Source organism: Rosa chinensis, chromosome 6 (genome assembly GCF_002994745.2).
Source record: "Rosa chinensis cultivar Old Blush chromosome 6, RchiOBHm-V2, whole genome shotgun sequence".
NCBI lineage: Eukaryota > Viridiplantae > Streptophyta > Magnoliopsida > Rosales > Rosaceae > Rosa > Rosa chinensis.
In genome coordinates, this window is record NC_037093.1 from 43,917,019 (window position 1) to 43,939,083 (window position 22,065).

Sequence of the window (22,065 nt, forward strand, 5' to 3'; positions counted from 1 at the left end):
TCTTGCAACCTGGCAGAGCTTGGCGGAAGACTCCGGCGCTGTCGCTGGCGGAGGTACTCCTTAGTGGTGTCACTGGCGGTGATTGAAGTTGAGAAGCATGCTTTGGCGTTGGTTGGAGCTTGGCCAGCAGAGTATAGCCGGCAGCGATGATGGTCAGCGGAGGTGCTGGGTTACCGCTGGGATGGCAGGCGGAGCCGCTGGTGGCAACTAGCTGGCGAAAGACTCACTGCTGAAGCTAGGCTTTGATTTGATGCTGCAAACTGATATGCAAGTGGGTGTCCATAGCAAATCTCTGGGTGTCCAGAGAAGATTTGCACCCAAAATTTTTTTTTATTTTTTTTAGATGGTCGTTGACCATTTTGGGTCAGTAAGGCCAGCGTTGACTTTTTTGTTGTTGGCATTGACCAGCCTTTAGTTGGTGGGGGACCTCACCATGACTTGGAATTAAGCAATGAGCCCAAGTTGCACTTGATGAAAAATTTTGGTTTTTGTTTTACCGCTAAGATGGGTATCGGCGGATGCAAGGCTTGATTGAGAATACAAGGCAAGGAAGGTCGAGTCCTTCTAGCGCCAATGTTAACATTAGAGTCCGCAGGGGTCTCTAGTTAGCTTTAGAGAGAGAGAGAGAGAGAGAGAGAGAGAGAGAGAGAGAGAGAGAGAGAGAGAGAGAGAGAGAGAGAATGACACAAGCAAAGTATAGTGGTTCGTCTGCGCCTTAGCGGGAGACTACGTCCACTTGAATATTGTACTATGTGTGTTTGGACCTTGCGGCCCAATGGGATTACAAAGTGTGTAATGGGATGATGTTTAAGTGGGAGGAGGCATTCCTTTTATAGGTGAAGGAAGCCATCTCCTTTACATTTTCTTAGATGTGGGATGTAGAAATTACTATTCTAGTCTAGAAAGCCTAGTTGTGAGGGCGTGTTGGCAAGGCCGGGAAGGTGGCTTCCCAGCGACGTATTTGCCACTTCAGGATACCGTAGCGTAGCTTGAACATAGGGCTACGGTATGCATGTCTCAGTTGGGCCTCACCATGGCTTGTGGGTGTCCCAAAGAGGGTGTTACTTATGCTTGGTGATGTAGCAAATCCTCCATGCATAGTGAGAGGTATCTACAGCTGAATTTGAAGTTTGGACCACAGAGAACAAAAAAGTGAAGAGTTGGTTAATTGATTCCATGGAACCATCACTCATGAATCGGTATATCAGACTCCCAAATAGCCAAAGATATGTGAGAAGCTGTTGAGACGACCTTTTATGATGATTCTGATGAAACCAGGCTTTTTGAATTAAACAAGAAGTGATTTGGAGCAAAACAGAATGGTCAGACTCTTCCTACCTACTACAATGAATTGGTGGGGATGTTTCAGGAAATTGATCAGCGTATAGCCTCTCAGAATAACACAGTGGCTGCAGTTGTTCAAGAGACCACTGCCATGGCACGAATGCAAGTTCACATGTTTCTTAGTGGACTCGATTTAGAGTATGATCAAGTCCGTGGTGAGATTATGCGCAAAGATCCGAAATTCGACTTGGAACAAAGCTATGCATATGTTCAAAAGGTGCATTCTGAGAGGCAGGCAATGAGACACGCCTCTGAATCCTCTGCCATGGCTGCCAACGCAAACAGGGGCCCTCCTCAAGCTTCTCAACATCCTCACAACGTCACCCTCCGGGTAAAACAAATCCATATGCAAATACAAAATGTCCGGTTTGTGGAGATCTGGGTCATAGCAAGTAACGGTGTTATGAAGTGATTGGCTACCCTGATTGGTGGGATTTCACCAAGAAACCGTGAAAGAACCTTGGAAAAGCTGCCGTGGCTACTACAGAGGAAACGCAGCCATCTAGTTCCTTCGCTAATGTAGCACAGTCATGTATGAAGGGTAAGGTATCTATGAATAGTTCTTGGATAATTGATACAGGTGCATCTGACCATATGACTAATGATCCTAGTCTCTTAGAAAAGCTGAAACCCTCCTCTCAAAATATTGTTTCTACGGCTAATGGTACTCCAACTTTGGTTACTGGAGAAGGTTCTATTGTTCTATCTAATACATTAACCCTTGATTCTGTGTTGGTTGTTCCTTCATTGGCATATAATCTCATGTCTGTTGGCCAAATTATTCTAGCACTAACATGTATTGTGACCTTTTATCCCTCTTTCTGTGTGTTTCAGGACATTCTGACTCGGTGGATTCTTGGTTATGGTGTTAGAAGGGGGAAACTCTACTACTTGGATCTGACAGAGTGGCGAACAACAGTTGTTAGGACAAGTGAATCAGGTCAATGGGGTAGAGAGTGCTAAGGAAACAGTGTGGCTATGGCATCATCGTTTGGGTCATCTCTCTTTTAGTTATCTTAAGAAACTACAACCTCATTTGTTTCGGTTGTCAATGATTCAGATTTTCATTGTGATGTATGTGACTTGGCTAAGAGTCATAGAATTTCGTATTCACCTAGTCTTAATAAAAGTCCCATTCCATTTATGAAGATTCATTCTGATGTCTGGGGTCCTACCAAGATCCCTTCTCTCTCTGGAGCTCGGTATTATGTGACTTTTATTGATGATTGCACTCGTATGACTTGGGTATCTCTATTAAAGAACAAGAGTGATATGTGTTCCATGTTCTAAGATTTTCATAAAATGGTTTCCACACAATACCAACAGTCTATTCGTGTTTTCCAATCTGACAATGGTGGTGAATATGTTAATGGCCCTATGCAAGAGTTTATGCAATCTCATGGAATTCGACATCAGACTTCCAACTCATATACTCCTCAACATAATGGATTGGCAAAAAGGAAGAATCGACAGTTACTTGAAGTTGTCCGTGCCTCTTTTAGCATGCATGTACCACATGAATATTGGGGAGAAGCTGTGAAGTCCACCGCCTACCTCATTAATCGTACTCCTTCTCGAGTCATTGAATTTCAAAATCCTCAGCAGAAACTTCTGTCACTTCCGTCGCTACCAAACCTTGAACCTCGCGTGTTTGGATGCGTAGCTTATGTTCATATTCCCAAGCCTCAACGTAGCAAGCTTGATCCCCATGCCCGTAAGTGTATATTTGTTGGTTATGCGGAACTCCAAAAGGGTTATCGATGTTATGATCCTCTTACTGGCACTATGTATGTTTCTCTTGATGTTGCGTTTCGCGAATCTGAGCCTTATTATTCAGGGGGAGTTTCAGAGTCTTCCCTTTAGGGGGAGAGAGATTGGGAAGGAAATCCTCGGGATTTATTTGCATTTGAAGAATTCAAAGAATTAGAAGCTTTGGAGTCAAAATTTGGAGTTGGGAACTCTCCAATATCAGGTGACAACAAAATAGAAGATGGAGGTGGTGAACTGACCGTGGGGTTCTCAGGAGAAGAAGGTGGACTGATGGGAGATAAAGAAGATGGAGGTGGACCCGTAGGGTCCTTAGGTAAGGACAGTGGGCTTATGGGAGATGGACAAATCGGTGGACACATTAATGAAAAAATTGGTGGACAAATTGGTGAACCCGTAGGGCCCTTAGTTGGACATGATTCCATCAGCCGACGGCTTGGCTCCAGCCGGCCATGTGGCTTCAGCCGCCAACTTGATAAGTTGAAGAGTGCTGATGCTGCAAGTCAACCTTATGGTTTGTCAAAGAAGACAGATGGAGCACGCCAACCTACTACAGTGCAGCCCCAAAGTGGCCTTGACTTGTCAAATCAAGACCCCACGCATCAGGAGACTGACACATACCTTGAGGGTAACAATGATGAAGTAATGCATCCTGGAAAATATGGAACATCACAAACCAACGAATTACTCATTGACCAGCCTGGCGGTGATGCACGCAATGAACATGATATAATTCAGAGCCCTTATCTATCAGAGTTCTTCCCCCTCTCTACATCGTCAACTGAAGAATCCGCTGTGAGTGTTCCTTCTCTCAGGTACCTTTAATTTCGAACAAATTAGATGGGGTAGGTAACATTGAGCCTAGGAAATCACAGAGGACTACCAAGGGTATTCCTAAGAAACAATATGAACCATACATCAAAACCAAAGCTAAGTATCCTATAGCTAATTACATGTCTAACCATAGGTTGTCTGGGTCACATTCACTTGTTGTTGATCAATTATCCACTGTATCTATTCCTAGTAGTATACATGATGCTTTGGCAGATCCTAAGTGGACTCAAGCAATGAATGAAGAACTGGAGGCTTTGCAGAAAAACTCGACTTGGGATATTGTGACTATGCCTGCTGGAAAGAAGACTGTTGGATGTCGATGGGTGTTTACAGTAAAACTTAAAGCTGATGGGAGCATTGACAGGTACAAAGCCAGATTAGTTGCCAAAGGTTACACTCAACGATATGGAATTGATTATGAAGATACGTTTGCTCCTGTAGCAAAGATCAATACCGTTCGAATATTGATTTCACTCGCACCAACTAAAGATTGGCCTCTACGTCAGTTTTATGTGAAGAATGCTTTCCTCAATGGTAACTTGGAGGAAGAAGTGTATATGGACACGCCGCCAGGAGTCAAAAATTTGCCTTATGATACTGGAAAGGTTTGTAAGTTGAAAAAGTCTCTTTATGGTTTGAAGTAGTCTCCGAGAGCTTGGTTTGGTAGGTTTTCCAAGGCCATGAGGACGTTTGGATATAGGCAAAGCAACTCGGATCATACTTTGTTAATCAAACGTAGTCAGGGTAAGATCACCGCTCTGATAGTATATGTTGATGATATGATTGTCACAGGGGATGACTTAAAAGAGATGGAGACTCTACAGAAGTATCTTTCTAAGGAGTTCGAGATGAAGGATCTTGGGCAATTAAAGTACTTTCTTGGAATTGAAGTTGCAAGGTCTAAAAAGGGGATTTCGTTGCCCCAACGTAAGTATGTACTTGACTTGTTAGCTGAAACCGGGATGCTTGACTGCAATCCTATTGACACCGATCGAGATGAACCACAACCTTGCCATCTATCCAGATCAAGTTCCAATTAATAAAGGAAGGTACCAACGTCTAGTAGGCAGGCTTATTTATCTTTCCTATGCTAGGCCTGATATTGCTTATGCTGTGAGTGTGGTTAGTCAATTTATGCATTGTCCTAGTGAAGAGCATATGGATGCAGTGTATCGTATTTTGAGATACCTTAAGATGGGACCTGGAAGAGGTTTGTTGTTTGAAAAAAAAAGGTGAGTTGGAAGTTGTAGGGTACACAAATGCAGACTGGGCTGGTACTAAGATAAACAGATGATCCACGTTTGGGTATTTTACATTTGTTGGAGGACATCTGGTGACTTAGCGCAGCAAGAAACAGAAGGTTGTTGCTAGGTCAAGTGTTGAAGCTGAGTTTAGAGGTATGGCACATAGAGTGTGTGAGATGTTGTGGATTCGTAATGTGTTGAAAGATTTGGGTTTTAAACTCAAGAAAGCTATGGACTTGCATTGTGATAGCACATCTGCTATTGAGATTGCTCACAATCCTGTTCAGCATGACCAGACTAAGCATGTGGAAGTAGATCGACATTTCATTAAGGAAAATCTAGACAGGAAAATTATTCGTTTTCCTTTTGTGTATACAGAAGATCAATTAGCAGATGATCTTACGAAATGAGTGTCAAGGAAAGTGTTTGACAACTCGATTGACAAGTTGAGCATGATTGACATCTATGCACCAACTTGAGGGGGAGTGTAGAATATTATATAGATATTTACTTTCCTTGTCCGTATAGATTACGTCTCTCTGTATAATTGTAGGAGATCGTTTCCGGTTAGGATTACTCTTGTATCACTTTATAAACCCTATTCTTGGGAGGTGAATATGATTGAAGCATTCCAAAACACATTGAATTCTTATTTTCTACTACTTCTTTATTGTGAAGAACTCTAGTTTGAAGGATTCAAAACAAGTTGACAATTGCAAGTTGCTCGATGCCATCCTCATAGCTCAATCATTCAATCTCGTTCATAACTTGCACTAGATATTTGGATTACTATTCTTACTTAGTCCAGCATATACGCACATACGATGACCAGAAAAGTATTATATATGAAGAAAACGGTTGTATGTACATGAGGTTTGTGATCACAATCTATTAAGGCTTTTGAGATTCAAATGGTTACTTATTATTACAGTTTACAGTAGCTATTTCAGAAGGGTTACTTTGGATTTTATGTTAAATGTTGCATATAATGATGCAAATCACAGTTTTATTGTCTGATTCTAGATTTCCCTGTCCCTATTGCTTCTCCAATATTCCAATCTAATTGGGATGACTAAAATTATATACATTAATTAGGCCTGACAACGTGCGGATATAGTGCGGGTACCGTATGAGTTTTTAACGGGCCGACCCGATAAGAACCCGTTAACTTAACGAGTTTCGCGGGCTAAACCCGGTGGGTTTGCGGGTTATCCGTTGGAACCAGTTAAGATCCGTGAACATAATTTTTTTTTTCCCTTTCAAACCCATTGGAACCCTCAGACCCGTAAGCATATTTAAAAATAAAATTTAAAAAAAAAAAAAAAAAAAAAAAAACTTTTTTTCAAAACAACTAAAACCAATTAAGACTTATGTAAATAAAAAAAAAATTTCTCAAATCCATTAAAATCCGTTAAGAGTTGTATTTTTCGATTCATTCTTTGATCAACTGTTAGAGAAATATATTTAGATCAATTAATAGATACATGTGTTGATTAGGCTAAGCTAGTAAACATAATTAAATATTTTAATTGCAGAAATTGATTTTCAAATAAGTGATGAAATAGTATCAATGATAATAGTAGCTACAAAGATTGAAATAGGTTCGTTAAATAAAATACATATTTAATGTACTAAAAATTAAATCAAAGACTTCAAAGTCATCTTAATTGCGGCTCTCTCCTTCTCCGGATCTATCTTGCAATGTCAAATCAAAAGCGTCTTCAATACGATCCTCCAATTCAGCACGCTCTCCTTCTCCTTGTACATTTCCGGTTGCATCTTCTTCTCTTTCTTCCGTAGATATAAATTGGGACTCATCATTAATGATGGTTTAAACACCTCCAATGAAAATATAGACTAAAAAAAGTATATCCGGGTGCAAGACATGCAAATCATGGTATAGATAATCAAGAAAAATGAACAGTTGGGATATTTTGTTCAACATCCTTGTCCTTTCTATTGTCTCTTAACATTAGTCTAAAATCTTAAAAATAAAAACAGCACAAACTGATGGCCTAACTAAGAGACAATAGACAAAATCCAATCTCAAATAATTCATATATGGTCCAATGACTCCAATCTGAACTTCATCCAGTTCAATCTCAAACAATCTGAAAATCAGGCTACATGGAAACCGAGGCAAATTAGAGTAGAAATGGGTTACATTCGTCTCGTGGGATAGGAAAGCAAAGCAAGGTTGAATCTTTCTTACTGCATGCATGACTATAAGGATCCGTTCCAATTATTCCCAAAAAAGGGAAAAATAATAACACTGCATTTTGACAGATGTAGGATAACCTACTAATGATGTAAAAGAACCATTATAAATGAAACCATGTGTGACACTGGGTAAACAATTGCATGAAGTATATAGCCAAGATAAACACAATGGACATGTTAGCAGTCAATCAGTCCAGATGAGAAATAACGGCGTCAACGACCTCTTGGGTAGTGCTCACTCCACCAAGATCTTTGTTACGGTACTTGCCTTCTGAAATTACACGTTTCACGGCTGTTTCAAGTCGATCAGCAAATGAGGGAAACTGGAGATGCCTCAACATCATGGCTGATGACAGGAGCAATGCAGCTGGATTGGCAGTCTTTTGTTCCCATAGCTTTTCATTCCCTACATTTGCTGCTGAAGCACCTTGCTCAAAAACAGCATGATCAGCACCCACATTTCCTGCAATCACCAAACATCTAATCAGACACCACTAAAAGAGACTGACTGGAAGAACAAACTAGATTTTAAGCGGTGATCAGCTCCTGAAGCAATTGATCACAAATCAAAATTAGAATGGTACCTATATAAGTTACAAGGAATGGAAAAAAACACAGAATATAACTTTATCAATAGTAATTTGTACCTCCTGGCATGACACCAGTGCCTCCAGCAATACCAGCTGCTGTATTTGCTACTAGATTTCCATAAAGATTAGGAGTGGCCTACAAGGCATCAAAGAGATTGCATCAAGAGATGGGACAGATAATAGCAAAGTATTAAACAACCATTGAATTCACTGAACAGCAGAAAAGTATATCTCTATTTTAATGAAGTATCATGTTTATATTAGTTGCATTATTTTAAGTTGGATAATAGGGAGAGGTTTTTTGGTATACAAGTTATTGTATTTCAGAGCATGCCCACAACTCAACAAAATGTGTGGCAAATAGTCTTGGTAAAATGAAGGACAAGCATAAGACATAAAACAGAGGGAAGCCCGATGATAAGATCGACAAACCAAGCATGATACTCTCTTGACACTACAAGGTCTAGAAGGGGCAGTTTCCTGTTTCAAAACTATACAGCAGGGGTAATAACCAACACAGTCCAGATCCAATTCTAAGTTTCTAACCTCCCCTCCCTAAGTCAATGCACATACACAATCTAAAATGAAACAAAACTAACTAGCTTCAGAGCCAATGACAACTCAAGAGCAAAGCCGATGACAACTTAAGAGCACGAAGCAGAAGCTTTTGAACCTAGTTAAAACAACAAAAATTGAAATGGAATCGCATATTAGAAAACAAGGTAGCTGAACACAGTTTTAGTAAACTCAAGCTTGGTTCAAAGAGCTCCGGAATTTGAAGTTTACTTCAAAGAGCTCCGCAATTTGATCTTCTTCGCATACTGAAATGCACGGCACTACTTAAATTTTGTTCATAGACATCGCTTAATTTAAATCGGTCAGACTTACTTAAGTAAGTTAACATCGTTTTAGAAAAATATCGATTTAAACCTATATCATTAACATCGGTTCTTAAAATGAACAGTGTTAAAATTTTGGTTTTAAAATTTGCGGGAACCCAATTTTCGTAAACGCGCTAAGTGTTTAAGTGAATCGAAGGAAGAGGGTTTCAAAAAAAAAAAAAAAAAAGAGGCCCAGACCCCAAAACTGAAACAGAAACCCTAAGCTCAGTCTCGAGCTCACTCGAAATCGCCGCCATTGTTACCCTCATCGCCTCCTTCATCTACCTCTCCTGCTTCTTCGGCATCCATTTTGTCCAGTCCTTCATCTAATGACTCCCGATGCCTGGGACGACGATGACGACCTCATCGGCTCCTGCTGCTAACCTCATCGAGTCCCGCTACTGACCTCCCCCGACGACAACGTCGATGCCGACCCCGCGCAGTATTGTGCTCCGAGGAGGACGAGGACATCATCCAGTCCGTTCTAAACGGCGCCATTGCATCTTACTCTCTCGAATCGAAGCTCGGCAACTGCAAGAGAGCGGCGACGATTCGGCGCGACTGGCTTCTCATCTCCGATCGGTGTATGAATTTCTAAACGCAACCCCTCTTTTTCTTTTTCGCTCTTCGATGTTTTCAATTGTTGAGGATCTGATTGTTTTTGTTTAGAGTTTGTGGGTGGCTTCAAGAGCGGTGAATTTGTAAAGAAAGTATAAGTCCATCAGAAACTCAATCTCGATCTGAAATTGAAGTAACCCATACCCAAACTCGAGCTCCTTGTCAGCATCACAAACCTTCCTCCTTCATCTTTATCCCCGCCCGCTGCTGTGGAAGGTTGGGCTAGTCAAAAGAATGATGCCTTTAGAACTGAAAGTTTTTCAATTCATGGCTGTTCTCTATAGGAAAGGGCACTGGGTCATGGATAACTGGAGGTGAAGGTGGAGGCAGTGGAGTCGGACTGATCGTTTAAGATACTCTCTTTGTTGCTTTGAAGCTTTGAATTTGATAATGTAATTAAAATTATTTTGAATTTTTCTGGTTATTTTATTGTTAGAGTGATTGGATGGTTATGTTGCTTCGTTGTTTCACTTCTGTTGCCAGTTTCATTGGTAAGCAATGCAAGGTTAAGCTTAGAATGGTGTAGTCAAATTCAAGTTTAGTTCTTTCGGGGCAATGATAATCTGTAAACTATGAACATGGATAAGTAATCACATAACACCCTTGTAAAATACACTGAAGGGACGGATGATTCTACCAATGTCTGAAAGTGATATCTGTTTTCTTTTCTCAATTCGATGCTAACTGTGTAGATATGATCATTAATTCTTAATCTGGCATTTGGATAATCCAGACAGGCTTCCTGCTGGACTGAATACTAGATCTGTTGATGTCGTATATTAGTTGGAGTGAGCAGTAACTGCTCTTCTCTTCCCTCTTGAATTCATAAGATTTGGGAATGTTTCTGATTCAGATTTGATTGATATGCTATCGATGCGTTTATATGTATTTGCTATATGATTTGGCAGTAGTGGTATCATGGGAGCTGTATGATTTTAAGGACCACTTCTAATCTCCTCGGCATGTTTCTTGCTTTTACTTTTTCCCCTTTCTTTCTAATTCTCTTGGTATCATATTTCGGGATGAGGCTAAGATGCTGGTAATTTATCTCTTACTCTCTTTCCTTTATAGATTTTTGCTTGTTCAAGTTGACGAGTTGACATGTGGGTGTTAATACCTGTCCAAGTGAAGGCACTTCTCAGGTTTGCTAGGTAGAAGAAACCAACGCATGCTCTAGCCCAAGATTCCATAGCCTTATAGTTATAGGTCTGTTATTGGTCATTCATTTCAAATACGATGAACACTGTAAAAGCAGTTTGCGCTTACCCTATAAGAAAGTGACTAGCTATGCTAAGACTGAAATAAAAAGAGAAATATAAAGTGTATACGAACCATTGTTTGTTTCTTATTCCACTTAATTTTAGTTTCACTTTCACTAAAGTGCTAAACATACTCTGTTGTAAGTGTCTTTTTGTGCTATACACATTGTAGATCCATTAGTAGAACTACAAATTGCATGTTATCCACTTGTTTTTCCATATGTCGAAATGCCTCTTGCCATTTTCTTACTACAATAATGTTTATTTCCATGACCTTATTGACAGGGACTTTATATGAGGGCAATAGAGTTGCTGAAAGCTTGAGCATTTGAGGTGGAAGGTATGTTAATTTTGTAGTTTGTGGCATTGTTTTCTCCTAGGAGAACTTTTAGTTAACTGTGTTGTGCTCGTTTTTGGATTGTGTAGGTGCAGAAGCAAAGGTAGATAAGTTTAGTGTTGTAAGTGGCATCACATGTCTATGTATACTGTTTTTGAATAAATTGGGTCGATGAACTTAAATGTAAGTCCTTCCTAATCTTACAGTACATATAACTTAGACTTATGCATATGAATCATATTCTTCACCTGGATATCAAGGTTTCATTACACATTTGTTCCTCTGTACGTGCTTGGCCAATATAGTATGCATTTTATTTTTTTCATTTGAAGTGGATTAATGGGCTGTGTAATGTGCATTTCTGGATTGGTCATATTTGTTATCCATGCACCACATTTCGATATCAGACATTCATTTTATGTCATATTCCTTTTCCTCTCATCTCTTCAGATTTAATCTTATATTTTAAGAATTGGCCAATTTGGGGTGAGTGCGTAGTATTTACATTTTCTTTTCTTGCTGTGCTTATTACTTACCTACTTTATTTGGTTAGAATTTGTCGTTGCTTCTTTTAAGGGTATCGAGCCTAGTGAAATTCTTTTACAATGCAAGGCTAAGAGTGGGATTTTGATTGATAGTGTTATTAGTGAATCTGGAGTTTATTAGTGAAAAGGTGAAGGGTTGGAGGCCTGAAAGGCTTTATACTTCTAGCTTGTGTGTTTCAAAGGCCTGAGATGGGTTCTCACTGTTACATCCTCGATTCTCTGAAGGAATTAAGGCTGTTACAGCTATGCTATACCTTTTGGTTAACTTTGGCTTTGAATTTCTCCTCTGGGAGTCATTTCATAAAAGCCCGAGCCTCTTTGTCAAAGTTGTCTTCATTGTCATTCCAGTTTCTCTGTAGCAATCTGCATGGTGATTTTATTTTCTGGGTTCCCTTTCTTTTCAATAAAGATTTCGCTTTTTTACTTATCGTTTAAAGTTTGTCTTTATCTTCTGCGCTTTTGGGTTTTCTCATCTTTTGAGAGACTGCATGATACTTGTGTTTTTTGCAATATTCATGGTGTGCTTTCCAGATTTATTTTCTATAATTTGCATGCAGTCAGTTTCATTGGCTCACTGCCATTGATTTTCGATCACCCTTTTTGAAATTCTCTTGTATTTATGGTTATTTTGCAGTGAAGAACAAGTGAAACAGTGGAGTGGTTAATAGTTAAATAGAGAAGGACAGAGGAGACTTGGATGTGGTACGACTGTTTAGGCAATGGCAAGTTACAGTAAGAGCCCATTTCCCATGAGCAGGTTGCAAGTTGCAGCGAAAGAGCTAAATATGAGGAGGTTGCAGCCAAAGAGCTACGTATGAGGAGGTTGCAGCCAAAGAGCAAAGAGCTAAATATGAGTAGGTTGCAGCCAATCCTAAGCTGTTCATGTCTACTTTTGAAAAGCTCCATGCTTCAATGGGAACCAAGTTTTTGTAAGCTTTATCTTTGGATCCTCTCCTTACCAATTTTGTTACGGATAATCTGTAATGTTAAAGAATTTTGATCTTGGAATTAAGAAACTGGGATTGTCGATTTCTGTTTCTATACAAAGTTGATGCCATTTACATTATTTTGGGCTCTGTATATATCATTTCTAATGTCTTATGGATATGAATACATCGAAATGTGTGTAGATAATCGATGTACTCCAAACTAATGTACATCGATTTGTAAAAACCAAAACGTCATCTATAGTCCGTTGACAAATCACTTTCTATAAAGAAAAGAAAACTGATTTATCATTAACTAATGCACATCGGTTTGTGAAAATTGAGGCGATGTATGCTATGAAAAAAGAAATCAGTTTATGCAAAGAGGATCGATGTACATAAAACCAGTGAACATCGATTTGTATAAATGAAAACGATATTTTGTGGAAGAGTACACATCATTTTAAACAAAAAATACCGAGGAACTCTAAAGACTTGGACATGGGCCTCATCATATGGCCTTTTGGCCCTAGGCCCGCCTGGCTCGTAGGGCCGAAGCCTGACCCGGCCCTTGTATTAGGGCGGGCCGGCCTTACCCTTTCTCAAATATGGTAGGGTAAGGGTCATACAAATGAAACCCGGCCCTACCCTACGACCCGGCCCGATTGAGCCCTTAAGGGTCAAGCCCTACCCGGCCCGGCCCTAAAATTTATATTTTATTTTTATTATTTTCTATTACATAGCAATGCAAATGTAAAATCTGTATCTGTCATTGTTATATTAGAAAATGGGTTATGCCTTTGATTGACCCATATAATGTCTAAGGCCCAGTGGCCCATTTTTGCCCAACTTATTCCAAGTCCAAGTCCAAGACTGAAGACTCCTTACTTAGCAGCCGCGTCTGAGTCTTCGACCTAATGTCCTAAACTCCTAATCTTAGCAGCCGCCTCTCTCTTCTTCTCCAATATCCAAGGTTGTTATTGATTTCGGTTTGAGTTCTACATCAACCCTTCCAGAAGACTTCAGACAGCGATCACTAGCGCCAAGGAGCAGCTCATCAGTGCCGATCCTCAGCCTGGCTACTTCAATCCCGGCAAGCCCATCACCGTCGACGTCGTAATCTGGACACAAGGCTTAGCTCCTAGTTAGCGCATCTGGGCAACCAGAAATTCAATCTGCACACTCTTTATTTCGATCATCCTGCACATTTTCTTTACTAAGGTTCTAACCATATTTTATCCTGCTTATGATATTCTTGCAGAGTTGTAAAACTAACTGAAGAAGGTTATGTCTCAATGAAAAAACTTTCGCCGAAAAAGTCTAGGAAGGTGTGCTTTGTCTTTGATCTGATATGTAGATGGTTATTGCTTTAGCTAAGAAAGTTTAGATACGGCAGACTTGCAGTTCCATGATTTTATCATCTTGAAACTCAGAATGTTTTTTTAATACTTAGAATGGCTGACATCTTGATCTTGAAGCTTGTATGAAATTTATAGTTATTTTATGAAAGGAGTTAATTAATATATGCCTTCGTTAGGTACCAGATGCGCTAACTAGGAGCCAAGCATAAACATCCTTTTATTTTTATCTTGATAGGAAATTAAAAAGCTTATCTGAAGTTTATAGTTATTTTATGAATGTAGTTAATTAATATATGCCTTTGTTAGGGACCAGATGCGAACTAGGAGCCAAGCATAAACCTCCCTTTATTTTGATCTTGATAGGAAATTGAATTCTGTTCTGGAATGAAATATATGTCCAGTTCCTAAATTATTTATATGGTTTTGTGCAGGTTCCTTGATTGCTTGCCATGAAAAAGTCTATCGCTCCTCTTGATATTAGTGCCTCAGTCCAATTTCAATTTCAATTATAAGGCTTGATCAGTGAGAATGTGAATTTGTGTTTATGTGGGATTTGTAATTAACTCAGGTTCTGAAATCTCAAAATATTCGGATTTTATTTTTACTTTTTTAGGTAGCAAAATTTGGTTTAATGTGTACAAAAACCCGGCCCGGCCCTTTTGGCCCTTTCGGAATGGGCCTTAAGGGCGGGTAAGGGCTTGCATTTTGAGGTCTCGGCCTGGGCCTTAATTCTGTTGACTAAGTCAAAGCTCGGCCCGGCCCGGCCCGGCCCTACCCTAAGTCCTAAAATTTAGGGTAGGGCTGGCCCTAGCTCGGCCCATGATGAGGCTTACATGGACATTTTTATTAGGAAAATGAAGTGACAAAATGCACAAAGAGGACAAAGAACAAACAATTGTTTATAGAAACTGATGTGTAGAAAAGTATTAGACATCATTTTTGAAATAACAATCGATGTAAATGTCCATTTAGATACTATCTGACATATACTTTATTGAGCACAGAATGTCAAAATATGAATAATTCAATGTAGTTAATATATAAAATTATGATGATTATAACGATTATACATCGATTTGTGTTTCAAAAGCGAAAATATGAAGAATTAAATGTAGTTAATATACAAAATTATGATGATTATAACGATTATACAATGAATTGTGTTTCAAAAGCGATGTTCATTGTTGTCGTGCACATCGGTTGCCGACCGATGTCTGATTTTTTGGATCTTTCTCAACACCCACTAAAACATCGATCAAATTTTAGTTCAACATCGGTTCTGGATTGATGTATATGAACAAAATTCTAGTAGTGGATATCAACCTCAGACTCCTTGAGGGTTGCTTCCACTAATTTGACTTCTCCCTGGTTAATGCTTTCTGATGAAATGAGATACACGATAGCAAATCGTACGTAGTTTATCCATCTTAGTTCCTTTTCCTCTAAGTGCACCCAAAAGTTCTCTTTAATCAATGCCCCCTCTAGCGATCATGGCAACGTCCTTGTTGGCAAAAGCATCAAGCGACCTCTTCTTGATCTCACCCAATAACACAGTTGCGATATTTGTGTGCTTATGATCAATCACCTGCTTATTCCTTGCAGTCAACTTAGGTAAGAAGTTCACTGCACTCATCAAATGTTTTGTGTTTCCAATCACATCTGTCCCATCAATCTCAGTTCCATCAGTCCGGGCAGTCCTTTTATTTACCTCATCAACATCCTTCTTATACTTGATTGGCTCACAATTACTTCAAAGAGCTCCGCAATTTGAATTTTACTTCAAAGAGTAAAATCGAGCTCGTTCAGGTTTGACGTCCTGAAAAAAAAAAAGAAATAAGAACGGATTAGTTTCGGAGTCAATGCTTCCAGGAAAACTAATATTAAGATTTCCGAGCCTTAATGATACCAAGAAATTGATTTCCACGAAATTTGGATTAGACTGAAACAATGATGTTTGTATGGTCAAAATCAATACTTATGGACGCTCTTAGTCCGAAGTCTACCAACGCTCTTAGTTCGTATAAATCAATGCTTACGGACGCTCTTAGTTCGAATAGTGTGAATCCCCATAATTCCGCTTTTATAGAATCGAACTCACGTTACAGAAAGGTGGGATGTAGAAGAAGGGAGGTTGCAAGTCCCCGAAGAAAAAGAAAGAATATTAAAGACAGAAAGCAAGAACTTTAATTTAAAACTTACATGGTGCTTTCTTGATGCTTGATTTTCTTGTTCTTCTTATCCTATAGTCTTGTGGTTTTCTTTCCAAAACCATGCGCACAGATGGTGGTGCGCATGAGGTGATCCCAGGGTAGGGTTCTAGGGTTTTACGGCAAGAAGAGATCAGAGAAAAGAGTTTTTGGTTTCTGATTCAGGGTTAGGGCTAACGTGTTTTAGAATAAGAAATTTGAGAGAAGATTGTATAGAGAAATTGTTGTAACTTTCGTTGATAATAGGAGTCTTTATATATAAAGGATACAAGTACATAATCTTAGAGTACAAGAAATCATATTCTAATTAAAACTAGGAATCTAGAACATTCTCTCCTATTACAACAATAGAAAGTAATCAAATAATCGTACTTTGCACATATAAATCAATATCCTTAAACACGATTGCATCTGTGTAATACAATTGTCATTGAATTTGATTCCTAATAACAACACTTTGGCCCTTGCCCAGAAATTCTGTGTTCATGATGCTGCGAATTTTATTGCTGACATCACCTTTTCCCCCCTTCCGAGTAAAATATCTAGGCCTAGGCACGGGATGGGTTTGTTCAGAAATTCCAAGGCCTGTTGTAAATAGTTATGGCTAATATCATGTAAATAGATGGAGAGTCATATATGCCTTTCACTATAGATTAGTGATTGATAGAATTGTGAATAGGAGTAATTGACGTTGCTATTAAACGTTGCCCATTTGTATACATCATGTACTCCTATATAAACCCCCTCATGGTGAGATGAATAGACACACCATATCTCCATGCGTCCAAACTCTCTCTTTTTCTGAAACACTTTTGCTTTCATTTTATAACACGTCATCAGCACAAAGCTCTAACCCAAGCCCTAGCCAAGAAAAAAAACAACCCCCCCTGCTGCAGCCTGTTTGCACGCCCCGAAACCTCTTGATCTAGACCTCAGATCAAAATCTTTCCTTCATCAAAGTTGTTCGTCTCTGCCTCTTTCTATTTTCCCTCTAAATTTCAGCTCTACCGGAGTTGTTTTGAGACCTGTACATCATTCGAAGTGGGAACTGTTCAGAAGAGGCGAATAGCTCTTGGATTGGCTGAGAAGACAACCTTCTCAGTTCTGCACACATAAGCTGAAGATTCATCCATCCGTTATCAAGTAATGTTTTCCAAAACCTAATTTTATATTCATTCTTCTTGCTTATTGTGCCTATTGATTGAATATGAAAAATTACCAAAATGCATGAACCCTAGCAAATCCTACATGATTTATTTACTTGGTATACGTATTTTTATATATTTGTTCATGTGTTTGGGATTGTTTGATTGGAAAAGAAAAGAGAAAAATTTATGGACTGCAACTATATATCTGTAGTACTTGGTCCAGTAGTACCAAATCAATATCAGTAACATCAATTCAACAAGATAAAAAACATATTGTGCAGTTGCTGGGATTCGAACCCAGCTAAAAATAGGTACCAACTCAACATGTTGTCCGCTATACCACTATAGAAAGTTAGTATGTATTAACATTATTTAGTATTAATTCTGCCAGAAGCAGATTTGAGGCCAATTAATTGGTGATTGATTAATCCGTGCGTTGATTTTGATTGATTTCTATCCAAAGCAATTACTATAGTAATTTATGCTCATTACCACAATCACTTCATAATTTATTCTTTCTTATTTCATTATTCATTTTAATAACGTATATTGCGTTTATTACTATAATGATTTTGTGGTGTTACTTGCTTATCTATTTGCTCATATTAATTATATGAATATTTTAGTGGCTTAAAAAAAAATTCCTTGCACTAGAATATATATGAATAGAATGCAGGTACTTAATGAACCAGAAGTTCACACATAAATATTGAACCAAAAGATCATACATAAATATTGAACCAGAAGTTCACACGTATTGAACCCGTAGTTTCGATAACATTGAAAGGTTATGAATCTTTCCAAGTAGGCGCACCCAATTCGATGCGATGTCTAGGCAAGATACAATGAGACTGTGTACTTAAGAGAGCCTCGCTCCACCCAAACCTCATACTCTTACCTGATCGTATTTAATTAGAGTTACCAAAAGGGTTGAGAAATAACATTTCATGAATATCGAATCTGTAATTTCTATAATGTCATATAAGGAACTTAAAGTTTCATTCATTAATTCACCATACATGTTTAATCCTAATTTTCATACCATGTTATAGAACCTGAAGTTCTTATTGATTGCTTGTGGAAATTATTACCCATAGCACTAACAATTATCCTTTGAATCCTTGTAGAGAATGTCAAATCTCAACAAGCTTGACTTTGTTGCTCTAGAAGTTTCCGGAAGGAACTACCTCAAATAGACCCAGGATGTCAAGCTCCATTTGACTGCAAATAAGATGAGATCAACGATTAATGCTGACAACATCGCCCCTGAAGATATGAAGGCAAGGGCTATGATTTTCATCAAGAAACATATGGAGGAAGCACTCAAGGTGGAATATTTAGCTGAAGAGGAACCACGGTCCCTGTGGGTCACTCTAGAAGAGCGATTCAACCATCAGAGGACTATCTACTTGCCAGAAGCAAGGCACGACTGGCAGAACATACGTTTCCAGGATTTCAAGACTGTCAATGAGTATAACTCTGAAATCTGTAGGATTCGGTCACTCCTAAAATTCTGTGGAGAAGAGCTCACAGAAGCTGATCTATTGGAGAAAACTTTCTCCACCTTCCCTCCTTCCTGTATGGTCCTGCAGCAACAATACAGGGAGAGAAACTTTGCTAGATTCTCAGAATTGGTCACCGTCCTGTTGCTCGCTGAAAAGAACAACGACCTACTTTTGAGGAATGATCAAGCAAGGCCTACCGGTACCAGAGCAGTTCCTTTGCTGAAGCAAATGCTATTGCCCATCGCGAAAATAATCGCGCAAGGAGAAACCGGGGTCGTGGAAGGGGAAGGAGGCCTGAACGTCCGAGACATGGAAGGAGAAATGGGCCCAAAAATGCCCCATATGACCATGATCACCAAGGTAATCGCCCAAGGGGTCGAGGAGGACGTGGACAAGGCCTACGTGGTGGAAACAGAAATGCCTAGGTCCAACAAGCTCAAATTAGAGAGAATGTTGGCCCGGCCCGTCACCCTCAGAATCAGCATAATCTATGTTATAGATGTGGAGGCATTGACCATTGGTCTCGCACCTGCCGTGCAACAAATGAAGAGATAGGAGAGTATCACGCCAGATGCGGAACTCGAGAGGCCAACCTTGTGGAAGGGTCAGTTCCTATGGATACCACCTTGGAGATTACTGATTTCCAAGCAGCCAATGGGTACATCGAGGATTGAAAACTAGAGAACATGGACATAATAGGCACTTGTGCCATATCTATATTATTGTTATGAATAATAGTTTATATTTCCTTTGGATTATCTTTGGTGATTTTTGGGATATTGGTTTTATAAGTTGGTTATGCTTGGATGTTTAATTCAATAAAGTTATTTATTTTCATACATGTGATCCATTGAATTAAATTTATGAATAGGCATGTCTTGTGGGGAAGTTTGTTGTCTGGCTGATAGTGCTACTACGCACACCATACTCCGAGATATGAAGTATTTTGCAAACTTATTGCCTACTCATACCTCTGTGACAACTATATCAGGTCAATCCAACCTAATAGAGGGCCATGGCAAAGCCCATTTTATGTTGTCCAATGGTACTGAATTTACCATTAATGAGGCCTTATATTCTCCACGTTCCAGAAGAACGTTATTGAGTTTTAAGGATATTCGAGCCAACGGTTATCATGTTGAAACCACTGAGGAAAAAGGAGTGGAATATCTTTGCATAACCTCCTATTTGTACGGCCGGAAGCGTACATTGGAGAAGCTAAAATGCCTTTCGAGTGGTCTCTACATGACTACCATAAGATCAATTGAGGCAAATCACATAACTAGCCAGAAGCTAACCAATTCGAGCAACTACGTACTTTGGCATGACCGTTTGGGACACCCAGGTCAAAGTATGATGCGCCGTATCCTAAATTCATCCCATGGGCATCCGCTTACCAATAAGGATCTTGTGTATGGTAACACATTATGCCAAGCATGCTCATTGGGAAAATTAAATGTAAGACCATCATATGCAAAGACTGAAAAAGACTCCAACCTTTTCCTCCAAAGGATACAAGGGGATATATGTGGACCTATCCAACCACCATGCGGACCATTTAAATATTTCATGGTTTTGGTTGATGCATCGACAAGGTGGTCACATGTTATGTTATTGTCCACAAGAAATGCTGCGTTTGCTAAACTCCTTGCCCAGATTATTAAATTAAGGGCTCACCACCCGGATTATCCAATAAAGTCTATAAGACTTGATAATGCTGGAGAGTTTACATCAAAATCATTTGATGATTATTGCATGTCCCTTGGGATTAATGTTGAGCATCCAGTTCCCTATGTTCATACCCAGAATGGTCTCGCAGAAGCGTTCATTAAAAGATTACAAATGATCGCACGGACCTTGGTAATGCGCACCAAGCTTCCAGTATCTGCGTGGGGCTATGCAATTTTTCATGCAGCTATGTTGGTCCGACTGAGGCCCATTGCCACCCAACCTTATTCCGCGTTACAATTGGTTACTGGGTACGAACCTGATGTTTCGCACTTACGCGTATTTGGGTGTGCAGTTTTCGTGCCAATTGTGCCACCACAACGTACAAAAATGGGTCCTCAACGAAGGATGGGCATATATGTTGGTTATGAATCCCCATCCATTATACGCTTTTTAGAGCCCTTGACAGGCGATCTCTTTACCGCTAGATTTGCGGATTGTCATTTTGATGAGACAGTCTTCCCTCCGTTAGGGGGAGACAAGAACGTTACCGTTCCTGATGAACGACGTGAATTGACGTGGAATGTCCCCACTATGTCTCATCTTGATTCCTGAACCGTACAATGTGATAATGAAGTGTGGAGAATTCTAGATCTACAAAGGGTAGCCCAAAATATGCCAGACGCTTTCTCTGATCTAGCTAAAGTGACGAGATCACATATACCTGCTGCAAATATGCCTGCAAGGATAGATGTCCCTGTAGGACACGTCGCCCCAGATGGATGAGGTACGACCATGGTGGCTAACCAGTCATATGTCCCTGCCCAGAAGCGAGGTAGACCACTAGGTTCGAAGGATTCTTATCCCCGAAAGAGGGTAAAACTGGCACAAACCAATCCACTAGACATCGCGATCTCAACTGATCCATCTCATGAGACAATTCCGGATTATGGGTCCGTCCTAGAAGAGATGACGTTGGGGGACGCTCTAATGTCTGAACCCACTCCCGAGAATAGAGAAATCTCGGTAAATTATGCATGCTTAAGTGAGATCTGGAATCAGAATGAGATTATCATCGATGATATATTTGTATTCGCAGTAGCTACAGAAATTATAAATAGCGATGACATCGAACCTCGCTCCGTTGATGAATGTCAACGTAGAGATGACTGGCCAAAATGGGAAGAAGCAATCCAGGTCGAATTAGATTCCTTGACAAAGAGAAAGGTGTTTGGGCCTGTAGTTCCCACACCTCCCCATGTTAAACCTGTAGGATTTAAATGAGTATTTGTAAGGAAGCGTAATGAGAAAAACGAGATTGTGAGATACAAGGCTCGTCTAGTGGCGCAAGGATTTTCTCAACGCTCTGGGATTGATTACGAGGAGACATATTCTCCCGTAATGGACGTCATAACGTTCCGCTACCTTATCAGTTTGGTAGTTTCCGAAAAACTGAGTATGCAGCTAATGGATGTGGTCACAGCTTATCTCTATGGGGATCTTGATACAGAGATATATATGAAAGTTCCTGAAGGACTTAAGATACCCGGTGCAAATAGTTCTAGACCACGGAACACGCTCTCCATTCGTTTGAGGCGTTCACTTTATGGA

General features: G+C 39.7%; 1 protein-coding gene and 2 long non-coding RNA genes across 3 annotated transcripts; 2 read left to right on the top strand and 1 right to left on the bottom strand.

Annotated features, from left to right (window-relative positions):
• Window positions 1-7,466: 7,466 nt before the first annotated feature.
• LOC112174313 (isocitrate dehydrogenase [NAD] regulatory subunit 3, mitochondrial) lies at window positions 7,467-9,137 on the bottom strand. Its single transcript, XM_024312054.2, has 3 exons — window positions 9,099-9,137; window positions 8,057-8,135; window positions 7,467-7,872 (listed from the first exon to the last, which is right to left on the bottom strand). Exons 1-3 carry the CDS (start codon window positions 9,135-9,137, stop codon window positions 7,598-7,600), a joined length of 393 nt encoding a protein of 130 aa, XP_024167822.2. The 3' UTR covers window positions 7,467-7,597.
• Window positions 9,138-10,511: 1,374 nt separating this feature from the next.
• LOC121050166 lies at window positions 10,512-11,876 on the top strand. Its single transcript, XR_005802217.1, has 3 exons — window positions 10,512-10,537; window positions 11,043-11,097; window positions 11,184-11,876. It is a non-coding gene; the product is annotated as an uncharacterized LOC121050166 (long non-coding RNA).
• A 1,575-nt stretch (window positions 11,877-13,451) lies between these two features.
• LOC112168953 lies at window positions 13,452-14,901 on the top strand. The gene is made up of 2 exons (XR_002924468.2): window positions 13,452-13,893; window positions 14,358-14,901. It is a non-coding gene; the product is annotated as an uncharacterized LOC112168953 (long non-coding RNA).
• The last annotated feature ends 7,164 nt before the right edge of the window (window positions 14,902-22,065 follow it).